General features: G+C 35.3%; 1 protein-coding gene across 16 annotated transcripts in view; it reads left to right on the top strand.

Annotated features, from left to right (window-relative positions):
• Positions 1-13,338, top strand: part of LOC127577286 (R3H domain-containing protein 1-like) — a 132,466-nt gene that overhangs the window by 55,532 nt on the left and 63,596 nt on the right. For 8 of the 16 annotated variants that reach the window (XM_052028374.1, XM_052028365.1, XM_052028384.1 and 5 more), the window contains 10 exons: positions 1,213-1,336; positions 1,434-1,512; positions 5,688-5,747; positions 5,833-5,973; positions 7,214-7,322; positions 8,683-8,778; positions 10,710-10,747; positions 10,836-10,889; positions 11,018-11,244; positions 12,504-12,755. In XM_052028374.1, coding sequence (XP_051884334.1) covers positions 1,213-1,336; positions 1,434-1,512; positions 5,688-5,747; positions 5,833-5,973; positions 7,214-7,322; positions 8,683-8,778; positions 10,710-10,747; positions 10,836-10,889; positions 11,018-11,244; positions 12,504-12,755 — 1,180 coding nt within the window. The remainder of the gene's footprint in view (positions 1-1,212; positions 1,337-1,433; positions 1,513-5,687; positions 5,748-5,832; positions 5,974-7,213; positions 7,323-8,682; positions 8,779-10,709; positions 10,748-10,835; positions 10,890-11,017; positions 11,245-12,503; positions 12,756-13,338) is intronic. The other 8 variants (XM_052028459.1, XM_052028484.1, XM_052028467.1 and 5 more) reach the window with 3 other exon arrangements.

The raw sequence follows: 13,338 nt of genomic DNA, 5'->3' as shown, positions 1-13,338 counted from the left end.
CTGTATAATAGACCTAGCATGAGGAATAGAGCTGATATCACAGCTTAGCACTTAACACTCAATTTGCCATGCTATAGTGGGGTTTACTTAGGTTCCATAAATGACAAGGCTTGTGTATGGCCATCCTCCTCTTAAGCCTTTGCAGGAGCCCATACTCTATGGCAAAGCATAAAGCATGTTTCATGTTGTTGATGTCTGACTGTTGATTAGGTTCTGATTGTCTACAAGAACTCCACATGGCCATAGAGAGTGCTGTCGCATAGCTTGATGACAATGTTTACACTCATTGTCAGATCAACCTGAATGGACAACTTTGCAGGGACACTGCAACATCAATAAGAACAAACATGACCTTGACAAAACAGTGTGCATAACTTTTCCAGAAAGGTTTTAGCATTTTTAATCTTACTTTGTTAGATATCATATGTTGTGATGCATTTCCAGTATATCGATCTTATTTTTGATAATACTTTGTTGGTTGGACTTCAAGTAAGATGGCAAAAGGTAAAATTGAAGAAATTAGATCTGTTGATTCAAAAAGATTGTGAAACAAATGAAAGTAACCATCCCTCATTGACAACATACAATTTCCTGCAGTATTTTTATCAATTAGTGCAATTTTTAGCTTGTTCTTTGGTTTTTGTCAGATGACATCAAGTTATTGGAGTTCCCTGGTTCAGTTGTGTGGTAAAAAAGCAAATAAGTCAAATCACCTTGCAACATTAGAGTGCACAAATGTGAGAATTCTGATGATTTTGAGTTTGATAATTTGACTGGAATGGATTAAAATTAGGAGACAAAGATTTGTCTATCTAACTGTACAGTTTCCTATTTTGATAGCAGTTCTAAGTTTCCTATGAAATTTGTTCTTCATATTCTCTTGGTTTGTTTACTGGAGTTAAGTGTGCATCCTCAAGGTTATCTCACCTGACTTACTCATTACTGTATTAGTATAGTTTAATTTAGCCGAAAATCAAAATTCTACAAAAAATGTATTTTCCATGTAGTTGGCAGAGTGGATCAATGGCACACTATCCAGGGCATCTGCCAAGTAATTGAGGTCAGTTAGGGGAAATTGTTGAAATATTTTGTAAGAAATGACATGTGAAACTTGGACACCAATATTGTTAAATTCCATACACAACACTAAATATGTTGAATACATCTGTTTCTTCAAATTTTGTTACAACAATTTGCCTTGTGTTTACACAGGATAAAATTCAACTACAATTAACACAAACATTTGATAAGGAAGAGCAACACACGAAAGATGAAGCTGAAAAGGAAGAATGCACAGACAAACCAGATAAAATGCATAAAAAAATGTTATCAAGAGGTTTACACTGCTTTTCTTCACTAAAATACTTAAGAGATTTTCGGTGCTTGCTGAATGACTTGTAAATGAATGGAAATTCTCAATGTCTTTTAACCAGATTCCAGCCAAGAATATACAGATTCCACTGGAATAGATCTTCATGAATTTTTAGTAAATACTTTGAAAAATAATCCCAGGTATATATAAAAGTTAATTTTGAATTTTATAGAAAATGCAATATTTTCAGTATGTAGTGCTTATCTATCACTGTTACTGTATACATTCAGAAATTTACTTTATAAGTAAGATCAAACCAATTGTTACTATTTATTCATGGCAGTTTAACCATCTAAATACCTGTTCACTCGCTCTACTAGTCATCTTTCTGGAAATGATAGCTGTAGTCATTCCTTATGTCAGACTTTTATGATGAGATATTTCAAGATTCACCTGTTCCTGTTACAGTTCCTGTTAATGCTAAAACTTTAATGAATTCAAGGCAGGACAGCAATGTCATTGCAAAATTGTACTCAGTAAACAGAGCACACAGATCATCTATTTATTAGTATCCTGATTACATGACAGATGATCAGTCACTTTAGGACTTAGCCATCCTCAAGGCATAATTGGTGAAGAGATCCAAAATATTTCTTTCTTTTGAGTCTTGGAAATCAAATTTATTTATGGTGTAATGTCAAATATTAAATTCACCCCCTCGGTTATAGGGATGGCACATCCCTATCACCCCACTTAGCCAGGGCGGAAGTTGTCCCCTCCCCTACCTGGCGCCACCTGCCCATCATATTTCATCCCTCCTCACTCCACCAATCCTCTCTGGCTCCTGTAGCACCACTGTCCCTCTCTTTATACTGGTCATCTTCCCTCTCCACTCAGTCCTGAATGCAGAGATTCGACCCGAAACATTGACAATTCCTTCCCTTCCCTCCCCTCCCCCCCCAACAGATGCTGCTTGACCCACTGAGTTCCTCCAGCAGATTGTTTGTTTCCCCAGAAGTTATGATCCTTGCATCACTTGTTTTCTAATCCCCAGTAACTGCATCATTTCCAAAGATGGATACGTAGATGAGATTTCAACACATTGTCAACAAAGTTGATTTAGCCTTGGGTCCCACAGAAAGCTACAGCTGCTAGAATACTAATGATCTCTTTCAATTTTCTCAAAGCAGGGTGAGGGCTCTTTTTAAACATTTTTCTTCTATATAATTTTGGCTAATTCCTCACAGTACATACTACTTCAACATTAGTCGCCATGCATGGACATTTCTGTATTTGTATAACCAAGCACAAAGCTAAGCACACAAGAGTTTATAGCTCCCCAGTCATCAGTGTAGATGTGTGTGTCTATATTTTAGCTAAATATTCTGCGATAAGTAAATAAGAACAAAAAAGACATGGTTTTGTCAAATTATCCATAGTCTGTTTCTTAATCAAAGAACTCTGGACCACAACCAAGTTAGAAAAATGTATGAGTGCCTTGTTGACAAGTGCACAAAATGGGCAGATTTTAAAGCCAGCACTGCAGCAAGTTCTCCATGAAGTAGAGCTGAAAATGGTTCCCCTGGAATAGAGAACACAACACATCAGAAGTAATTTAATAACATCTTAAGGAAGCATCCTGCAAAATTATTTTGTGCAATACTGATTCAAATTCTTCAGGTTTTATACTGTAATCAAGCAAAAGTCAAGCTTGGACCTTGTCCAAAGTGTGTGTGTGTATGTGTGTAAAGGTGATGTATTTAAATAAAAAATTATACCAATTGCATTTAAAGTAATTGGCAACATTTCAAAGGTGCCCAACAAATAATTCTGAAGGAATGGGCAAGATTAAATTAGGTGAGAGTTGAAATATTTGCACAGGAGAAACTGAATAGCCTCACCCTGTGCTGTGATTTTTAATGAGGCATTCTACCCTTAGAATGAAATCCCTTTACACTAACCTGCAATTGAAATGATTGAATGATGAATAATCTCTTTCTTTAATTTAGAATAAAATCTTTTGCCTTCAAAACTTTAGCCTTCATGTACTTTGTTGTTAATTTTTCATTCAAACCACCCTGTCCTTGTCACTCAACCATTTGTTGCGTAGCTTTCTTACTCTTTTTTAACTGAAATTTCAACTATTCCTCATGACTTCAACACAAGCCCTGATAGCTGCAATGGGATTGAAAGTGGGAGTAAATTGCCATTAAAATTTAAAATTGTTGGAGGTGCACACATCATACCACTGCTGGGCCTATCAGTGGAATAGTGGTCTGTGTCATCACCATTCTTCACAGAAACTTGCTGCTGAAAGGGAAACCCAAAACTAGGTTATTTCCTTTCAAGCACAGGTACTTTTTACACTCTCATAGTAATGACCTGACAACAGAATGTAGGCTTAGGATTCCAAATATGAGAAAGTCTAGTTTTGCTCTGCTATTGAGTCTTTTTGGGCCTTGAATCTGACTTGCATGCTTGAAATCCAATTAAGATACAAAATGATTGTGATTGTACCTTCAGACAGTATCCTTCAGGAACTAAATAAAATAAATTCTCACCTCGTACAACAATAACTACAACATTCGTGCATGATCATGAAGACTTTATTTCTTCTGCAACCCCATCCCAGGGCTCCCAACAATCTTTTTCTGCACTTAATTACTTGAGAGATGGCACCCAGAACTTTGTACTTTGTTTGAGTTTCCACAGTGGCATTCAGATTCATCTTACTTGTATCCCTCAACCCTACTGAAGTTATCTGCAGGTCTATCTTCCATCCAAGTCTGTGCACTTTCCAGCAGAGACTTAAACAGCTCTCATGAGAAGAGAGGCTCTCCTCGTTTAGTCATATGATTAGCGTTCACTAAGCACAGAAGTGGAGCTTGAATTAAGCAATACCATCTAAACTTATTAATGTCATTCATTTCAGGGTCATAGAATAATACAGCACATAAAGTCTTTAGAAGGGCTGTCCAGTTAGTCCCAGTTTCCAAGCTATTTTCCCATTTCCTTTCTCTCAGAAGTATTTAATTTCTCCTTGGGGCTACAATAGAAAATGTATTGAACACCTGATCAGATAAAGTATTCTAAAACCAAACCAAGTATTGTATAAATATCGATTTCTCTCATATTGCTTCTGTTTCTCCTGCCAATTACCTTTAAATATGTGCCCTCTATATTAGCAACACTTCAGTTATTAGATTCATTGTAATGTTTCAGCTGTGGATCCTTCATATCATTTCCTGTTTGAGGGCCTTTGCTATATACAAGTTACGTGCTACTGATTATATTTCAAACATAATTCATTCCTTACGGGTGCTTTGGGATATCCCCTCCTGAATTTTTTTTTGAAAAAATCTCTAAGCTACTGAGAAATTGGTGCTGCTGGAGTTTCTGTTTAATAAGCTGCAAACATTCCCAAAGGATCAATTTCACTTGTGTGTGTTAAACCGACGTGGATGGAAGTTTCACACACACAAGGTTCTGGAGGAATTCAGCCAGTTAGGCAGCATCTATGGAGAAAAATAAACAGTCGATCTTTTGGGTCAGGACCCTTCATCAGGACTGGAAAGAAAGAGGGCAGAAGCTAGGATAGGAAGGTTGGGGGAGGAGTGCCCACAGGCAAGTGATAGGTGAGTTCAGGTGATAGGCGAGTCCAGGTGAGAGGGGGAAGATAGGTGAGTGGGGCAGTTAAAACTTCGGACTGCCAGTTGTGCACTGGATTAATGAAAGCACTTAACCAGATAATCCATTGTGAATTTACTGTTTACTTGTGCAAAACCACTGTTTTTGCACAAGGATATTGATTTGTTGAAGTACCTATATCTAAGTAGAAGTAACACCAGGGCTATTGAAGTGCACCAATGTAATCTGAACACCTTGCGTATCAGATTCTGAATCTGTGATAGAAGCTTAACTTTTTTTTCCCCCTCAACCTCTGTCATCAGAAATGACATTCATGAACCACTTTGAGACCTGGAATCCCCTAATTGCCTCTCCAAAAGGACAGAAGCTCCAACTTAAAAACCCTTCGTATGCAGTTTGTTCTTTTATAGGCTTACAGATGAATGTCAAGCTCTGTTGATTTAAATGTTTATTTGTGCTTTTTAGTTAACTGATGTGTAATAAATTTCTGTTACATAAATAGGCCAATGCAAATGTCTTTGTAGATTAAGCACTGGACATCTATACTGTACTGTGTGCATGTGTTAATTTTATAAGTGTTACAATGGTGGATTTTTCATTAAAAGAAATATTGTTTTACACCTATAAGGAATTTAATTGATAAGCACGTCATTTTCAATTGCTGTAAGTTTTGAGTGTTTGAACAAGCATATTTTGAAAACTTCTAAGTTTCTATTTTGTTCTCCAGGGATAGAATGATGTTGCTGAAATTAGAACAAGAAATTCTGGATTTTATCAGTAATAACAAGTAAGGCCTATTATTAATGCATCAGCTCAATGAATGTTCTTGGCTTGTGTATTGTTATCAGCAGTATCTTTCTCTTCCTTTTCAGTATTCAATATAGGAAGTTTCCTCCTATGACCTCCTATCACAGGATGTTGTTACACAGAGTGGCTGCATACTTTGGCTTGGATCATAATGTTGACCAATCCGGAAAAGCTGTGATTGTAAACAAAACTAGCAACACAAGAATGTAAGTGATTTAACTCAAAATTTGTTTTGTTTTTAATAATGTTAATATTATGTTTTATAAGTTTCTGAGTTTTGATTTCTAGTGGGAGGTGGGCTTCAAAAGAGATGAGTTTGGTATATTGCTATAACAACACGCAAGACTTAAAGGTCTTCAACACGAGAGAGATCAGAATGCAAATCAAAGGCTTACTTGAAAATTGGCATTTAACTTGAGCTGCACATTTTAGGAATGAGTAACCAAAATGTTGGTTGAGATGAGTTTTAAAGGGGCTGTACAAATAAGGGAGAATTAAAAAACATACACACTTTGGAAAAGAATTTCTTTGTTGGACCTGGGCACTGAAAGCATAGTCTCAAGTGCAGCAAAAGGATTGAGGCTGCATGAAACACATCTGAAGAAAAGAGTGATTAACAGGCTGGGGTTCCAGGGATGAAGGTGGCTTTAGAGATGGGAACTGATTATTTTGGAAACAATGGGGAGAAAAGTGACTGCATTTCAATAAAAATGGAGGTGATGTGTTAGAGGAGTGCCTGGTCGTGAGCAATTTGTGGGATTTAAACACTTGTCTATCTCTGCTTTTGAATTGAGATGCTTCTTAACAATCATGTTGATAGATCTGGAGTCATGAATAGACTAGACCACATAAGCATGAAGAACATAACCACAAAACTGCTAGATTGTTGTAATCAGTCCAAAGACCATTCTTTGTAAATTCCATAATTATTTGGTTGCATGAATTAAATTCCCAACTGTGGAATTTGAATTTGTTTCATTGGATTAATGGTCTAAAATTACAGTTGTTGCTCCAGTTTCTTAAGCACCATGTACTGTATCCCAAATTACAAAGATTATAATGTCAGCAATAAAAATAGAAAATAGTAGAAATATTCAACAGGCCAAGCAGCAGCTGTGAAGAGAAAAACCGTCACTGTTCAGCTCAGTGACCTTCTATCAGAACAGGGAATAATTAGAGATTAAAACAGTTTTGAAATGCAGAAGAAGGAGATGACAGAACAGTTGGGAAGATATTTGACATGGTGGAATGTGGGAGAATTTAAATTAGCAACAGGATGAAAATGTGATTTGGGGAAAAAAGTGGCATTAGGGAACAAAGGGTAGTCTGGAGGAGGTGAAGTGCAAAATAATGATCTGAAATGATTGCTTTTTCTATCCTTTCGGTATCGGAGCAGAAAGAAATTAAACAAACCTTAAATGTGAATCCCAATTGAATTTTTTGCAGACCTGATCAGAAGTTTTGTGAACATATAAAAGATGAGACAGCTGATGATTTTCAGAAGAGGTATATTCTTAAACGAGATAACTCGAGCATTGACAAAGATGATAACCAAGTAAGTGTTCAATTTGTTAGCAGTCTTAGAGTACGATTCTGTTGTTTTGTGGCTAAATTAAGTATTATTGTTTGTTTTTCCGTAGTAGTATTGAATAATTTAACGCAACTGGAATGCAAAGTTTGAATATGTGGTAAAATCGAACAAAATAGTTTAATTAAAAAAAACTCTGACGTCTGTACATGTAATTGTTTTGCAGCAAAATTTTAAGGACTTTTTTTTTGATAATAAATAACCAGATCACAGCCGACAGTCATTTTCCTTAAATTCCACTTGTACAATGACAAATTATACTTCTTGAAAAATATATTTTTTGTGCTACTTATTTGAAAGTTTTACCTACAGGTTACAGGAATTTAGTTACACCATTGCTGTGAAATATAGCTTAATTCAAGTAGCCACAAGGCACATTTGATTCAATGGGTGACATTCAACGAGTCCTGGATTCTACTTTCATCATTTAATTCATTTGATTGTGTGCCAGAATCTTGTCTATGTTCATTACGTTTACAGTTAATGGAATAATTTTAGCAAAGTATTAACATTCTATTTTTTCTTGTAATTTATTTTTAATTTTACATTGGTTAACATGCTTTTATATTTGTGTACCACATGTCTTGTATATTAAGTCCTATATGGCCATTGCAGTAAGCATTATTTGACACTCTGTTAAATGGAAAAGATATTTGAAGGATATTGTGTTTTGCATTGGAAAGATTTGAATTCAACATGGTGGCAGGTGATCACTTATGAAACTTAATTTGCATGTTTCTCATTGAAATTTCCTCAAGTGAATATATTACACGATTGTTTAGATGCACAACTGGTTTTAAGACATTTTAGTTTGTGTTTCTCATTTGAGAATTTCATTTTAAGTGAGTGAGAACCAGCTAATTAATCATTTTAAAGCTTGGTTGCATAGCTCAGTTTCAGTTCAAGCCATGAATGATCGCTGAGAAATTGTAATCAATTCTCTTAACCAAGAGATTGCTCATGGGTATAATTGGAATATTTCATAGTTTGAATAAAGCAGAATAGAATAATGTGTTAAACAGGTTAATTGCTCTGAATGAATCAGCTACCAGTTCAGTGGAATTTAATGGCACAATCAGGAAAACATCTGGAATTAAGTAAAGGCGGAAGCACAAACTGCCTTAGGAGAATGAAATGTACAATGAAGAAGACTCTTAGGCAATACTTTTTTGAATGGAGAGGGCAGCTGTGATTAAGACCAAAACTCATTTTTCAAATTTGTTTTCAAAAAAGATATATTTTTGGTACTGTTAAAGCTTCAATTAAATTCATTTTTACTTTGAAGTATTTCAATCTCCTAAGAAGACGATGTGTTCAAAATTTCCAGATACGTATCAGATTGCGGCATGATAGAAGAAGCAAATCAATAGAGGAGAGGGAAGAGGAATATCAGCGGGTCAGAGATAGGATATTTTCTCAAGATGTAAGTATAGAGTGAGAAAGGAGAAAAGTAAAATTTGGTTTTAAACTGGACATTACTAGCTGTGTATGAGTAGCTGAAAAATCTAGAAAGTATTGGACTTGACTGATTCAGTTGTGGAGATTTTAGAGTCTATGATACATCAGTTAATTGAAAGTTGAATGGTAGACTCAATCAAGACATCTTTGGTTGAATCATATAGGATGCTGTTCCATTTACTTGGGTAAATAAAAATAGTTCATTTCACCTGTTGAAACTCTTGAAAGAAAATATAAATTATTTCAGTGTGAGCAGGTGATGCACAATAGAGTAGGGTACAGAAATTTGATGAGCTATATTTTATTTACAGCCTACTTTGTTCATCAGCATAACATTACAGATACAGACCCAATGGGCAATTGTATGGTGCTCTTGTGAGAATGCTTTGCAGAGCTTTGCACTGTTAATAAAACCTTGGGTGGGTATTTTTTTGAGTTAGGGTCATAATTCAGGTGATGTGCAGTCTTATGTAATGTTATGTTCTGCCAATAGGAAAGATTGTTATTAAGATGTGGTAAATGTAAGGAAGCTATTGCCTATGGCAGAGTGTTTGAATATAAAGTTTAAGAAATGGGAAAAGTAAATAATGCTTCTGATAGATGGCATATAGGACTGAAACCCTAGATTCATTAAAGCTGAATTTTCACTTTTTTAATTTTGTACCTTGGGCTGAAAAGAGCTGATAGCATCCCATTGACTGGTCCCAAAGTTCAAAAATTACAATGTTGCATGCCAATATGTTCTTTCAATTCAATGCATCTGGATGCATTAATTTTGACTATGGCAATTCAAAAACATCCTTCTACAAATTGTTGTGAATAAGTCTCTCCTGATGCTGCAACTAGCGTCCAAGTAAAGGTACAAAAGGATTCCATTGGTGCACTTATGGTAGCTTGCACTGATAAAGCTTCAGGAAAGCAATTTTTAGTAACAAATGTAGAGACATTTATAACCATGCGCACATATTATCTCTATACTGTTCATTTAATGTGGATGTTCATAGCACCTTTGCTGTTCACAACTCCACTGTTGTAATATTTACATAAAACAAGAATCTAAATAAATGGAATAACTGTTTTTATTAAAATCAGGATCTTTAAAATGTGCAAGTTTTAAAAACCTGGATTGCCTTTCCAAGAAGACCTGCAGGGGCTTTGGGAATTTTTTTTGTCTATTTTCGAGGCTTTATGCAGTATATTGCAGGCAGATTGTTCCCAGCTGAGATCAGTAGAAAACCAAGAAGTTAACAATGACAGAAGTATTTTTTACAGATCTGTGATTGCTCAATTATGCTACTTTCACAATGTTCTTTTTTTTAAAAAAAAAAGATACCTTCACATTGCCTCAATATGAAACTTAAAACTCTTTATAAAGAGTAGTTGAAGAAATGTTCTGCGACTGTTTTCTTATATTGGATACCGTTGTTTCCTTGGTGGTTTTTCTTATGTACTAGGATTTTTTGAATTATGTAAAAACCTTCAAATAGCTTCCAAACACTGTAATACCATTTATAACATTATATGCATTAAATAAGGTTGTTGATACTGTGATTATTGGTAACTTTTTAATCAACAGCATTCTATTTTTGTGTTAATAGTTTTTGCTTAAGCCACTGTGTTGTTTCAGATTTGTTTAAGGGTGCTCGAACTCCTAATATAGAAAGGACACGACTTGTTTATAACAGTTTGTTCTGTAAAAAGCATTTCTTAGTGATTACATTGTTCCATGATGCTTGTGGAAAATAGTGAATGATATACAGTATTTATCTGTAGTACATCTTTACTACCAAAGAATATGTTTCTTTCAAAATTATAGTGGAGTAACATAAAATGACTGTTAATGGTTTCATTTTGTGATCATTTTGATTATCAATAAAAATTTGTTTTCTCTTCCAGTTGTCATTTCCCCAGGATAATTACTTTGCAGATAAAAGGTTGGTGCAATTTGAAAAGACAACTTAATTGGTTTGTTGTACATGGTATTTTGTACTAAATTTTGAAATGCTCTGTTAATGCTTACAGATCTCCTGAAGAAGAAGCTGCTAATAGCACCCAACAAAGGCGACAGATATTTAGGTACAGAAGAGGTTGTTCAAATAAAAACAAAACTCTATCATCCTTGTAGATGCTGATGATTTTATTTATTCTTTAATTTGTGATTTGATGGAAAATGAAAGTTGGGTTTCTTTTGTACCTTTCTTCAGAGGAAATAAAGATGGCACAGGGAGATCCTCCAATAGTTGGCAGAGCAGTACTGAAAATGAACATAAGTGGTCAGAGCCACGTCCATGGAGTAGTACAGATTCGGATAGCTCCAACCGCAACCTGAAACCTGCGATGACGAAAGCTAGCAGCTTCAGTGGAATTTCTGTATTGGCAAGAGGTGATAGCTCTGGTAGCAGCAAAAGTACAGGCAGGCTTTCAAAAACAGGTACATTCCTATTGTGTGCAGCTGTACACCATAACAGTAAAGTACGAGTTTGGCAAATGCTGGCTTTCAGAGAGTCAAGCCAATTTTCCCATTTCTTAACACAATTTCAGTTAATTTAGTTTTTATAAGCTTTTCTGTTTCTCCCTTCCTGTAGTTTCTGACTCTTGCTATTCATCCTTTTCAGTATTTTACCAGATTGGCCATCAATCATGTTGAGCCCACAGAATGAGTGCTCATGTATTAGTTGACCAAAGCAGTGTTGCAGCTGAGTCCAGAGTTGAGTCACTGCACACTGTAGCAGGAAATTGATTTTTTTTTTGCCTTCCTGATCTCAGGGATGCTGAACCACTAGTAGTTCGCCAATATTGCTTTGACTGTGATGAGCTCTTCTTCCATGCAGTTCAAAGGTCAAGTCTGGAGTTTTCACCAGGCAATATATTACCAATTTATTGCAGAGTCAGTAAGGCAATTCTTTAAAGAATATGTTCTTTTTGACTAATTAGTGTTGTACTGTTTTAGTTTATTTTGATTACCCAAAGAAATGCGGGCTGTAATCGATTTGAGGGAAAAGAAAGGAAAATATAAACATTCTAATTGAATTCTCAAAATCCAATTTGGGAATATCCATTTTTTGTGTATTTGGAGAAAATCTGTAATTTTGTTCATCACTTATGAGATTTTGTTTTTGTTTATACTGCTCTGCATTAATTGTCAGATTTTATCATTTTACCTTGTTCAAGGCAGTATACTGGCCTATGTTAATTTGAGTTAACCTTTTATTCTTTAGTCATAAAAATGGCTGCTGTTTTTGCTTTCTGGTTCATGTTATGAAATTTATTTTTACTCTCACATCTGAATTGCTGTGTGTGTTTTTTTTTAAATTTCTGTTCTGTGATCACTTGCAAGTAGACATAGAAGTATTACATCACCAAAGGGGAGGAACAACCTCTGGCTGCTTTAACATCTTTATTCTTTCATTAGTGGCTGATTTTATTATTATTTTTGAACCTTATGCTTTAGTGAATTAATTTGCATGTTGTAGTTGAACAGTTGTATCTAAAATTAGTGTTTGCTAAGTTAACTGATGGTTAGTTTGTGCTTTAATACTTTTAACATGTAACAGTCAATAGGGAACTTACTGATTTTTTTTTCTTAATATTGTGCATGTTTGAACTCTTAAATTCATCTAAATGCATAGAAAGGAAAAAGGCATGATGTTTCTGTCTCTAGATAAAGATTTCTCATTGCTCCTTTCCCAGGTTCAGAGTCTTCTAGTAGTGTAGGGTCATCCACGGGTTCCCTTTCTCGCACCCATCAACCTCTTCCAGTCACAGCTATGAGCCAGACTCATGGTGTGCCATCCGTCTATTCAGCTGTCAACACTAGTAATTCTCTTGCCTTTGATGGTGGCATGAGTGGGCAAGTGATTCCTACTAGCACTAGCTTCTTTTTGCTTCCCTTGGAAGCTGCAGGCATACCACCTGGCAGTATTCTCGTGAACCCTCAAACAGGTTGGTATACACTGCTAGGATTTGTTTGAAGTATGTTGTCAACTGAAGTTTACAGTTTCTGCACAATGTTAGCATGAATGTTTTTCAGGCCTTTAAATGCTGTTGTTATACATTAAATATTTTCAATAATGTTTTAACTTTTTATACAAATGATACTGTTTGTCTCTGTGTTTAAAAATGTACATTTTGAACATAAATTTTCCTTTTCAGTGTTATTTCTTTTAAAAAAAAATGAATCATCAAGCCCTTCATGTTGATGCATCACATAACTACGTGCCCAGCTACTCTGCTCATTAGCTACAAATAAATAGAATATCTAGTCATCAAATCTAATGCAAATTAAGTAACTGTGATCAAATAGATCAAATACAACCTAATTGTTTTTGAACATGGATCTGAGGAGAGATCAGAGAGATGACTAGCACAGAGCACAGATTAGATACTGACTTCACTTTGCACAATTTTATAATTACTGGTCAGGGAAGTTGTGATTTTTCCCCCCCACCCCCAAACAGTTTGCATTATTAAAGTGATATAGAATGGTGCCATTTCTAACCCTGGTGGAAAGCTAGGCATCTGTAAT

This window comes from Pristis pectinata, chromosome 1, assembly GCF_009764475.1.
Source record: "Pristis pectinata isolate sPriPec2 chromosome 1, sPriPec2.1.pri, whole genome shotgun sequence".
Taxonomy (NCBI): Eukaryota; Metazoa; Chordata; class Chondrichthyes; order Rhinopristiformes; family Pristidae; genus Pristis; species Pristis pectinata.
The sequence above is the reverse complement of the archived record's forward strand: the minus strand, read 5'-3'. Positions and strand labels throughout refer to the sequence as shown.